At 55.8% G+C, this 12,500-nt stretch overlaps 1 protein-coding gene across 1 annotated transcript in view; it reads right to left on the bottom strand.

Annotated features, from left to right (window-relative positions):
- Positions 1-12,500, bottom strand: part of LOC139245176 (low-density lipoprotein receptor-related protein 1-like) — a gene marked incomplete at its 3' end in the record, with an annotated part of 33,458 nt that overhangs the window by 3,928 nt on the left and 17,030 nt on the right. The window contains exons 6-8 of the mRNA XM_070871129.1: positions 10,465-10,584; positions 5,044-5,166; positions 245-370 (exon numbers count right to left, since the gene is read on the bottom strand). Of these exons, the coding sequence (XP_070727230.1) occupies positions 245-370; positions 5,044-5,166; positions 10,465-10,584 (369 nt within the window). The remainder of the gene's footprint in view (positions 1-244; positions 371-5,043; positions 5,167-10,464; positions 10,585-12,500) is intronic.

Raw genomic sequence — 12,500 nt, forward strand, 5'->3', positions numbered from 1 at the left:
AGTACTGAGGGAGCGCCGCACTGTCGGAGGGGCAGTACTGAGGGAGCGCCGCACTGTCGGAGGGGCAGTACTGAGGGAGCGCCGCACTGTTGGAGGGGCAGTACTGAGGGAGCGCCGCACTGTCGGAGGGGCAGTACTGAGGGAGCGCCGCACTGTCGGAGGGGCAGCACTGAGGGAGCGCCGCACTGTCGGAGGGGCAGCACTGAGGGAGCGCCTGTATTTGCAGCACCAAGTCTCTACGTACCACATTCCTCTTTCGGCTCGTCTGAACCATCGCCACAGTCATCTTCTCCGTCGCACTTCCAGCGAGCGGGTATACACCTGCCCGAGTCCTTGCATCGGAACTCATCCACGCCACACGTCATCTGAGCTGAAATCGGAAAGGGTAGCGGCGTTAACTCGCCACTGATCACCAGGGTGAGCGAGGGAGGCCCATGGGCCCGGGAGAGGCGAGAGTTCGGGGATTCAGGAGAGGCGGGGGATCCAGGAGAGGCGAGGGCCCAGGGGTAGCACGGACCAGCCCACACTGTGCGATATGTGGGCGCACTGGGCCCGTGCAGCAGAGCAGGTCTCCAGTCGTCCTGGTTAACCCTTGCCCCTGGACCAAGACCTCGCTCTGTCAAGCCCCGTGTGGTGGCTGGTGTGCAACGGTCACCCCACGTTAAAACAATCCACCCACAGGCATCTTCCACCCTTCAGGATGTAGTTCGGGATCCGGAATATCAGGTCCTTCATCGAAACACCTGCGAACTCAGCCCTTTTTTGATGTGGAAGCAAGTCACCCTCGATACGAGGGACTGCTGAATACTACCTATCCCAATGGGAAATTCTCTGCACCCCCTCTCCAAACACACGCTGCTGCCTCTCTAGCCTTTCAAACAACTTCTCTGCTGCTCCCGAATCCCCAACATGGCTGAGTTTAACGCCATAACATCGCCCATCTCCCTCACTTACTTCACAAACTCCCTCCCTGCCCGCTTTTGTTAGCTCCTGGACAGGACTGTTCCCCAACGCTCCTCTGTCCGGCATCCCACCCTCCGTCAACTGCAGCTCGTCCAAAACTCGGCTGCCCCCCTTCCCCGTGTCCTAACTCACCCAGTCCCACTCACCCATCACCCCCTGTGCTCACTGACCCGTGTCCTAACTCACACCGAGTCCCACTCACCCATCACCCCCTGTGCTCACTGCCCCCGTGTCCTAACTCACACCGAGTCCCACTCACCCATCACCCCCTGTGCTCACTGCCCCCGTGTCCTAACTCACACCCAGTCCCGCTCACCCATCACCCCCTGTGCTCACTGACCCCGTGTCCTAACTCACACCCAGTCCCACTCACCCATCACCCCCTGTGCTCGCTGCCCCCGTGTCCTAACTCACACCCAGTCCCACTCACCCATCACCCCCTGTGCTCACTGCCCCCGTGTCCTAACTCACACCCAGTCCCACTCACCCATCACCCCCTGTGCTCACTGACCCGTGTCCTAACTCACACCCAGTCCCACTCACCCATCACCCCCTGTGCTCGCTGCCCCCGTGTCCTAACTCACACCCAGTCCCACTCACCCATCACCCCCTGTGCTCACTGCCCCCGTGTCCTAACTCACACCCAGTCCCACTCACCCATCACCCCCTGTGCTCACTGACCCCGTGTCCTAACTCACACCCAGTCCCACTCACCCATCACCCCCTGTGCTCACTGACCCCGTGTCCTAACTCGCACCCAGTCCCACTCACCCATCACCCCCTATGCTCACTGACCCCGTGTCCTAACTCACACCCAGTCCCACTCACCCATCACCCCCTGTGCTCACTGCCCCCGTGTCCTAACTCACACCCAGTCCCACTCACCCATCACCCCCTGTGCTCACTGACCCCGTGTCCTAACTCGCACCGAGTCCCGCTCACCCATCACCCCCTGTGCTCACTGACCCCGTGTCCTAACTCACACCCAGTCCCACTCACCCATCACCCCCTGTGCTCACTGACCCGTGTCCTAACTCACACCCAGTCCCACTCACCCATCACCCCCTGTGCTCACTGACCCCGTGTCCTAACTCACACCCAGTCCCACTCACCCATCACCCCCTGTGCTCACTGCCCCGTGTCCTAACTCACACCCAGTCCCGCTCACCCATCACCCCCTGGGCTCACTGACCCCGTGTCCTAACTCACACTCAGTCCCACTCACCCATCACCCCCTGTGCTCACTGACCCCGTGTCCTAACTCACACCGAGTCCCACTCACCCATCACCCCCTGTGCTCACTGACCCCGTGTCCTAACTCGCACCGAGTCCCGCTCACCCATCACCCCCTGTGCTCACTGACCCGTGTCCTAACTCACACCCAGTCCCACTCACCCATCACCCCCTGTGCTCACTGACCCCGTGTCCTAACTCACACCCAGTCCCGCTCACCCATCACCCCCTGTGCTCACTGACCCGTGTCCTAACTCACACCCAGTCCCGCTCACCCATCACCCCCTGTGCTCACTGACCCGTGTCCTAACTCACACCGAGTCCCACTCACCCATCACCCCCTGTGCTCACTGTCCCCGTGTCCTAACTCACACCCAGTCCCGCTCACCCATCACCCCCTGTGCTCACTGACCCGTGTCCTAACTCACACCGAGTCCCACTCACCCATCACCCCCTGTGCTCACTGACCCCGTGTCCTAACTCGCACCGAGTCCCACTCACCCATCACCCCCTGTGCTCACTGACCCCGTGGTCCTAACTCACACCCAGTCCCACTCACCCATCACCCCCTGTGCTCACTGACCCCGTGTCCTAACTCACACCCAGTCCCACTCACCCATCACCCCCTGTGCTCACTGACCCCGTGTCCTAACTCACACCCAGTCCCACTCACCCATCACCCCCTGTGCTCACTGACCCCGTGTCCTAACTCACACCCAGTCCCGCTCACCCATCACCCCCTGTGCTCACTGACCCCGTGTCCTAACTCACACCCAGTCCCACTCACCCATCACCCCCTGTGCTCACTGCCCCGTGTCCTAACTCGCACCGAGTCCCACTCACCCATCACCCCCTGTGCTCACTGACCCCGTGTCCTAACTCACACCGAGTCCCGTTCACCCATCACCCCCTGTGCTCACTGACCCCGTGTCCTAACTCGCACTGAGTCCCGCTCACCCATCACCCCCTGTGCTCACTGACCCCGTGTCCTAACGCGCACCGAGTCCCGCTCACCCATCACCCCCTGTGCTCGCTGCCCCCGTGTCCTAACTCGCACCGAGTCCCGCTCACCCATCACCCCCTGTGCTCGTTGACCCAGTGTCCTAACTCACACCGAGTCCCGCTCACCCATCACCCCCTGTGCTCGTTGACCCAGTGTCCTAACTCACACCCAGTCCCACTCACCCATCACCCCCTGTGCTCACTGCCCCGTGTCCTAACTCGCACCGAGTCCCGCTCACCCATCACCCCCTGTGCTCGCTGCCCCCGTGTCCTAACTCGCACCGAGTCCCGCTCACCCATCACCCACTGCGCTCTACTCGGAACTCCTTCACGGCAAACGAGCCAAAGGTGGGCAGAGGAAACGTTACAGGGACCACCCTCAAAGCCTCCCTGATAAAGTGCAACATCCCCACCGACACCTGGGAGTCCCTGGCCCAAAGACCAGACCGCCCTAAGTGGAGGGAGTGCATCCGGGAGGGCGCTGAGCACCTCGAGTCTCGTCGCCGAGAGCGTGCAGAAACCAAGCGCAGGCAGCGGAAGGAGCGTGCGGCAAACCAGTCCCACCCTCCCCTTCCCTCAACGTCTATCTGTCCCACCTGTGACAGGGACTGTGGTTCCCGTATTGGGCTGTTCAGTCACCTAAGGACTCGTGTTTAGAGTGGAAGCAAGTCTTCCTCGATTCCGAGGGACTGCCTATGATGGTGACCTCTTAATGGTCAAGGGGCTTGAATCACAAGTTGGCATTTTGGAAGATGAGTAATTTGAAGATGTATCTCACACCTTATCGCTTACCGTGCTGAGGTAGGAAAACGCAACAACATCTGGTATCTATACAGCGAGCTTAACACGGTAAAACATCCCAAGTCACCTCACTGGAGCGATTACCAAACGAAATCACACACCGAGCTCAGAAGGAGATATTAGGGACAGGTGACCAAAAGCTGGGTCAAAGAGGGAGGTTTTAAGGAGCGTCTTAAAGGAGGAGAGAGAGACAGAGAGGTTTAGGGAGGGAGTTCCAGAGCTTGGGGCCCAGGCAACAGAAGGCACGGCCACCGATGGTGGAGCGATTATAATCAGGGATGCTCAAGAGGGCAGAATTAGAGGAGTGCAGAGATCTTGGGGGGTTGTGGGGCTGGAGGTGGTTACAGAGATAGGGAGGGGTGTGGGGGCTGGAGGAGGTTACAGAGATAGGGAGGGGTGTAGGGGCTGGAGGAGGTTACAGAGATAGGGAGGGGTGTAGGGGCTGGAGGGGGTTACAGAGATAGGGAGGGATGTAGGGGCTGGAGGAGGTTACAGAGATAGGGAGGGGTGTAGGGGCTGGAGGGGATTACGGAGATAGCGAGGGGTGTAGGGGCTGGAGGAGGTTACAGAGATAGGGAGGGGTGTAGGGACTGGAGGGGGTTACAGAGATAGGGAGGGGTGTAGGGGCTGGACCAGATTACAGAGATTGGGAGGGGTGTAGGGGCTGGAGGAGGTTACAGAGATAGGGAGGGGTGTAGGGGCTGGAGGAGGTTACAGAGATAGGGAGGGGTGTAGGGGCTGGAGGAGGTTACAGAGATAGGGAGGGGTGTAGGGGCTGGAGGGGGTTACAGAGATAGGGAGGGGTGTAGGGGCTGGAGGAGGTTACAGAGATAGGGAGGGGTGTAGGGGCTGGAGTGGGTTACAGAGATAGGGAGGGGTGTAGGGACTGGAGGAGGTTACAGAGATAGGGAGGGGTGTCGGGGCTGGAGGAGGTTACAGAGATAGGGAGGAGGTTACAGAGATAGGGAGGAGGTGGGGAGAGAAGCGAGGAGGGATACGATCGGAGAGTGAGAACTTGAACGGCCGAGAGTTGATGAGACTTACTGCAGTTGGCGGGCTCATCGGAATGGTCCATGCAGTCGTTGTCACGGTCACAAACCCACACTCGCGGGATGCATCGCTTGGTCGTCGCACACTGGAACTGGTTGGGTGCACAGGTCACCTCGGCTATGGTCACAGGAACAAAACACACGCATCGAGTTACACAGTGTGGCCGGGAAATTTCTCACACACACACGGGCCGATATTTTGTCATGTATTCGTTTCATGGGCTGTTTGCTCAAGAATTTATAGCGATGCATCGCTGTTAGGAACTAGCTGGTTTATGAGCCTGGTGGATGAAACACAGAAAATAGGTGCAGGAGTAGGCCATTCGACCCTTCGAGCCTGCACCACCATTCAATATGATCATGGCTGATCATTCCCTCAGTACCCCATTCCTGCTTTCTCTCCATACCCCCTGATCCCTTTAGCCGTAAGGGCCACATCTAACTCACTTTTGAATATATCCAATGAACTGGCCTCAACAACTTTCTGTGGTAGAGAATTCCACAGGTTCACCACTCTCTGAGTGAAGAAGTTTCTCCTCATTGGGTCCTAAATGGCTTACCCCTTATCCTTCGACTGTGACCCCTGGTTCTGGACTTCCCCAACATTGGGAACATTCTTCCTGCCTCTAACCTGTCCAATCCCGTCAGAATTTTATATGTTTCTATGAGATCCCCTCATTCTAAATTCCAGTGAATATAAGCCGAGTCGATCCAGTCTTTCTTCATATTTCAGTCCTGCCATCCCGGGAATCAGTCTGGTGAACCTTCGCTGCACTCCCTCAATAGCAAGAATGTCCTTCCTCAGATTAGGAGACCAAAACTGTACACGATATTCAAGGTGTGGCCTCACCAAGGCCCTGTACAACTGCAGTAAGACCTCCCTGCTCCTATACTCAAATCCTCTCACTATGAAGGCCAACATGCCATTTGCCTTCTTCACCGCCTGCTGTACCTGCATGCCAACCTTCAATGACTGATGTACCATGACACCCAGATCTCGTTGCACCTCCCTTTTCCTAACCTGTCACCACTGGTAACGTGTAGTGTGATTGTTAAACCTTTTACATAAGAACATTAAGAAATTGGAGCAGGGGTAGGCCATCGAAACATGTAAGATTATGAGGGGGCTCGACAAGGTGGATGCAGAGAGGATGTTCCCACTGATGGGGGGAGACTAGAACTAGGGGGCATGGTCTTAGAATAAGGGGCCGCCCATTTAAAACTGAGATGAGGAGGAATTTCTTCTCTCAGAGGGTTGTAAATCTGTGGAATTCTCTGCCCCAGAGAGCTGTGGAGGCTGGGACATTGAATGTATTTAAGGTGGAGATAGACAGATTTTTGAGCGATAAGGGAGTGAAGGGTTATGGGGAGCGGGCGGGGAAGTGGAGCTGAGTCCATGATCAGATCAGCCATGGTCGTATTAAATGGCGGAGCAGGCTCGAGGGGCCGAATGGCCGACTCCTGCTCCTGTTTCTTATGTTCTTATGTAAAAGGTTTAACAATCACACTGCACATTACCGGTTCATCCAACAGGCTCTCAACCACCTGCCCCATCGTGGATCCCCCGAACCCAACTGGCTGGGGTTTTATTGAGTCTTGTGAATGTCACGTGACTGGCCAAGCCCCTCCCAACTCAACAACTCCACAACTATTTTAGATAGAATTTTAAATCAAGTACCGACTTTTCTAAGGGCCACAAAACCCACAAATTAACAATGCAACTTTGCCAAAACAAATTATAATCCTGTTGCCGGGGGTGATGACGCACTCCAGTTCCTCCGGTGCCCACCTCTCGCGGAAGGCCGCGAGCGTACCGGTGGACACCGCGTGCTCCACCTCCAGGGACACCCTGGCTCGGATGTAACCGCGGAAGAGAGGCAGGCAGTCGGGCTGAACGACCGCCCGCTGCCTGGACCGGCTGATGGCCCCCTTGGCCAGGCCCAGGAGCAGTCCTACGAGGAGGCCCTCGGACCTGCCCGCTCCCCTCCGCACAGGGTGCCCAAAGATCAGGAGTGTGGGACTGAAGTGCAGCCAGAATTTGAGGAGCAGCCCCTTCAAATATTGGAAGAGGGGCTGCAACCTCACACACCGAACACACACGTGGAACACGGACTCCTCCAGACCGCAGAAATTGCAGGCGGCCCGGGAGTCCGTGAACCGACTTAAAAACCGATTGCAGGGGACTGCCCCGTGCACCACCCTCCAGGCCAAGTCCCTAATAAATAACGGGAGGGCTCCCGCGTAGAGAGCGCTCCATTGGGGACCCTCGCCTCTTCCGGACGGCAAGATGGCGCGCCATGGCGTGTCCGAACGGCAGACGAGGATGGCAAGGTGGAGAGTGTGCAGGAGCAGCCCGTACAGGAAACCCCTCCCTCCGCGCGCAGAACTGAAAGGCACGGAGGGGGAAGGGGGAGGGTTTCAATGGCTCTACAACATTCTGTGCCCGGCTGATTTCCCCCATCGTTCTAGTTTTGCCTCGTCATCGTGCAGGAACGAAAACCTTACCGCCTTTAAATATCGCTGGAATTTACAACCTTAATGCCCTCCTTCTGCCTAAGGTGCTGTATTAGCCAGGTTCCACAGCCGCACCGAGCCATGTACAGTCGACAACTCTAGTCGCTGGAGAAATACCACCAACGCTGTCTCCGCAAGATCCTGCAAATCCCCCGGGAGGACAGACGCACCAACGTTAGCGTCCTCGACCAGGCCAACATCCCCAGCATCGAAGCACTGACCACACTCGACCAGCTCCGCTGGGCAGGGCCACATTGTCCGCATGGTTCCCCCAGACACGAGACTCCCCAAAGCAAGCGCTCTACTCGGAACTCCTTCACGGGCAAACGGGCCAAAGGTGGGCAGAGGAAACGTTACAAGGGACCACCCTCAAAGCCTCCCTGATAAAGTGCAACATCCCCACCGACACCTGGGAGTCCCTGGGCCCAAAGACCAGTCCGCCCTAAGTGGAGGAAGTGCATCCGGGAGGGCGCTGAGCACCTCGAGTCTCGTCGCCGAGAGCATGCAGAAACCAAGCGCAGGCAGCGGAAGGAGCGTGCGGCAAACCAGTCCCACCCTCCCCTTCCCTCAACGTCTATCTGTCCCATCTGTGACAGGAACTGTGGTTCCCGTATTCGGCTGTTCAGCCAACTAAGGACTCGTGTTTAGAGTGGAAGCAAGTCTTCCTCGATTCCGAGGGACTGCCGATGATGATGAGGAGCCCATTTTACAGTCTCGGAGGCTGTGGCGTCTGCTATGGGAGCGGGGAGTTAGAAAGACGAGTCTTATAGCCTGTTCGTCTGGAGTATTCCTTTAATTCCCATGCTTTGTCCGCTGGGAATCAAGTGACTGCAGAACTGGGTGAGGTTACACCCATCGGAAGACACTGAACAGGCAGGGGCACTGTTCTCTGGAACCGTGTGAAGACTGAGGGGTGACGCAATAGATACCTTTAAAATGTAGAAGGGGTTTCCCAAGAATTAGGAGCAGGAGCAGGCCCATTTGGCCCCTCGAGCCTGCTCCGTCACTCAATGAGATCTTCGACCTCAACTCCACTTTCCCGCCCGGATCCCTCGATTCTGTTCGTGTCCCAGAAATCTACCCTTGAATATACTCGATGTCCCAGCTTCCACAGCTCTCTGGGGCAGAGAATTCCACAGATTTACAACCCTCTGAGAGAAGAAATTCCTCCTCATCTCAGTTTTAAATGGGCGGCCCCTTATTCTAAGACCATGCCCCCTAGTTCTAGTCTCCCCCATCAGTGGGAACATCCTCTCTGCATCCACCTTGTCGAGCCCCCTCATAATCTTATACGTTTCCATAAGATCACCTCTCATTCTTCTGAACTCCAATGAGTAGAGGCCCAACCTCCTCAACCTTTCCTCATAAGTCAACCCCCTCATCTCCGGAATCAACCGAGTGAACCTTCTCTGAACTGCCTCCAAAGCAAGTATATCCTTTCGTAAATATGGAAACCAAAACTGCACGCAGTACTCCAGGTGTGGCCTCACCAATACCCTGTATAACTGGAGCAAGACTTCCCTGCTTTTATACTCCATCCCCTTTGCAATAAAGGCCAAGATACCATTCAATGAGATCCTGGCTGATCTTCGACCTCAACTCCACTTTCCTGCACCGTCCCCATATCCCTTAATATCCAAAAATCTCTCGAATATACTCAGCGACTGAGCCTCCACAGCCCTCTGAGACAGAGAACTCCAAAGATTCACCGTCATCTGAGTGAAGAAATTCCTCCTCACGACTATCAAGGAAAGAGTGAACAGACCGGAGTTCTTTTCTCTAGGTATGAGAAGGCTGAGGGCTGACCCGATAGAGATCTTTAAAATGATGAAGGGGTTCAATAGGGTAGATGTCGAGAAGATGTTCCCACTTGTGGGGAAGACCAGAACTAGGGGGCCATCAATATAAGACAGTCACTGATAAACCCAATGGGGAATTCAGGAGAAACTTCTTTACCCAGAGCGGGGTGAGAATGTGGGACTCGCTGCCACAGGGAGGGGTTGAGATGAATAGTATCGATGTATTTAAGGGGAAGGTGGATAAACACATGGGGGGGAAAGGAATATAGGGTTATGGTGATGGGGTGAGATGGAGAGGGGTTGGAGGGGGCTGGTGTGGGGCCTAAACAGATTGGAGGCAGACCAGAGAAGGTTCACTCGGTTGATTCCGGAGATGAGGGGGTTGATTTATGAGGAAAGGTTGAGGAGGTTGGGCCTCTACTCATTGGAGTTCAGAAGAATGAGAGTTGATCTTATGGAAACGTATCAGATTATGAGGGGGCTCGACAAGGGGGATGCAGAGAGGATGTTCCCACTGATGGGGGAGACTAGAACTAGGGGGCATGGTCTTAGAATAAGGGGCCGCCCATTTAAAACTGAGATGAGGAGGAATTTCTTCTCTCAGAGGGTTGTAAATCTGTGGAATTCTCTGCCCCAGAGAGCTGTGGGGGCTGGGACATTGAATATATTTAAGGCGGGAGATAGACAGATGTTTGAGCGATAAGGGAGTGAAGGGTTATGGGGAGCGGGCGGGGAAGTGGAGCTGAGTCCATGATCGGATCAGCCATGGTCGTATTAAATGGCGGAGCAGGCTCGAGGGGCCGAATGGCCGACTCCTGCTCCTATTTCTTATGTGAAGAAATTGGCTACATTACACTCAGTCCCTTCTTCCAAGTTGTTAATATAGACTGTAAATAGTTGGGGTCCCAGCACCGATCCCTGCGGCACCCCACTGATTACTGTGTCCTTATGGCGTGGACCAGTTGGGCCAAATGGCCTGTTTGAGCTGTAAGATTCTACGCAATCGCACGTTGAGTTCCGACGATCAGATATGCTCTTTACCGCGCGCCCCCCGCCCCCGAAAGCGGCATCTTTACGAGAGCGCGCGCCGAAAGTACACTTACGACAATCTTTCTCGTCCTCGCCGTCTCCACAGTTGTCCTGCCCGTTGCACCTGAATATCCCGGGAATGCAACGATTGGCGGTGGTGCACTTGAACTGGCTGGGCAGGCAAACGTGAATCTCTGCGGGAGAGAGAGCGAGAGAGAAAGAGCAGGTTTAAGAGGCGCAGGGCGGGAAGGTGTGTGCTGGAGACCACAAGGAACAACAACTTATATTTATATAGCGTCTTTAACGTAGTGAAACATAGAAAATAGCAGGAGTCGGCCATTCGGCCCTTCGAGCCTGCACCACCATTCAATACGATCATGGCTGACCCTCTATCTCAACACCATATTCCCGCTGTCTCCCCATACCCCTTGATGCCTTTTGTGTCTAGAAATCTCTCTATCTCCCTCTTGAATATATTCAGTGACTGTTCTCCACAGCCTCCTGTGGTCGAGAATTCCACAGGTTCACCACCCTCGGAGTGAAAACATTTCTCCTCATCTCGCTCCTAAATTTCCTCCCCCGTATCCTGAGACTGTGTGAGCCCTTGTTCTAGACTTCCCAGCCCCCGGGGAAACATCCTCCTCACATCCAGTCTGTCCAACCCCGTCAGAATTTTATACCTTTCAATGAGATCCCCTCTCATTCTTCTAAACTCCAGTGAATACAGGCCCAGTCGACCCAATCTCTCCTCATACGGCAGTCCTGCCCTCCCAGGAATCAGTCTGGTGAACCTTCGCTGCACTCCCTCTATGGCAAGTATATCCTTCCTTAGGTAAGGAGACCCAAACTGCTCACAATACTCCAGGTGTGGTCTCACCAAGGCCCTGTATAACTGCAGTCAGACATCCTTGCTCCTGTACTCAAACCCTCTTGCAATGAAGGCCAACATACCACTTGCCTCCCTCACTGCTTGCTGTGTCCCAAGGCGTTTCACAGGAGGATTAAGAGACTAAACAATTTGACACCGAGCCGCATAACGAGAGATTAGCGCAGGTGACCAAAAGCTTGGTCAGAGATGTAAGTTTTAAGGAGTGTCTTGAAGGAGGAGAGAGGCGGAGAGGTTTAGGGAGGGAGTTCCAGAGCTTGGGGCCCAGGCAACAGAAGGCACGGCCACCGATGGTGGAGCGATTATAATCAGGGATGGTCAGGAGGGCAGAATTAGAGGACTGCAGAGATCTCGGGGGGTTGCGGGGCTGGAGGGGGTTACTGAGATAGGGAGGGGTGTAGGGGCTGGAGGGGGTTACAGAGATAGGGAGGAGTGTAGGGGCTGGAGGAGGTTACAGAGATAGGGAGGGGTGTAAGGGCTGGAAGAGGTTACAGAGATAGGGAGGGGTGTAGGGGCTGGAGCAGGTTACAGAGATAGGGAGGGGTGTAGGGGCTGGAGGAGGTTACAGAGATAGGGAGGGGTGTAGGGGCTGGAGGAGGTTACAGAGATAGGGAGGGGTGTAGGGTCTGGAGGAGGTTACAGAGATAGCGAGGGGTGTAGGGGCTGGAGGAGGTTACAGAGATAGGGAGGGGTGTAGGGGCTGGAGGAGGTTACAGAGATAGGGAGGGGTGTAGGGGCTGGAGGAGGTTACAGAGATAGGGAGGGGTGTAGGGGCTGGAGGAGGTTACAGCGATAGGGAGGGGTGTAGGGGCTGGAGGAGGTTACAGAGATAGGAAGGGGTGTAGGGGCTGGAGGAGGTTACAGCGATCGGGAGGGGTGTAGGGGCTGGAGGAGGTTACAGAGATAGGGAGGGGGCGAGGGCCATGGAGGGATTTGTAAACAAGGATGAGAATTTTGAAATCGAGGCATTGCTTAACCGGGAGCCAATGTAGGTCAGTGAGCACAGGGGGTGATGGGTGAGTGGGACTCGGTGCGAGTTAGGACACGGGGTCAGTGAGCACAGGGGGTGATGGGTGAGTGGGACTGGATGCGAGTTAGGACACGGGGTCAGTGAGCACAGGGGGTGATGGGTGAGTGGGACTCGGTGCGAGTTAGGACACGGGGTCAATGAGCGCAGGGGGTGATGGGTGAGTGGGACTCGGCGAGAGTTAGGACACGGGGTCA

The sequence above is a fragment of the Pristiophorus japonicus genome, unplaced genomic scaffold, assembly GCF_044704955.1.
Source record: "Pristiophorus japonicus isolate sPriJap1 unplaced genomic scaffold, sPriJap1.hap1 HAP1_SCAFFOLD_2136, whole genome shotgun sequence".
In the NCBI taxonomy this organism is placed as follows: Eukaryota; Metazoa; Chordata; class Chondrichthyes; family Pristiophoridae; genus Pristiophorus; species Pristiophorus japonicus.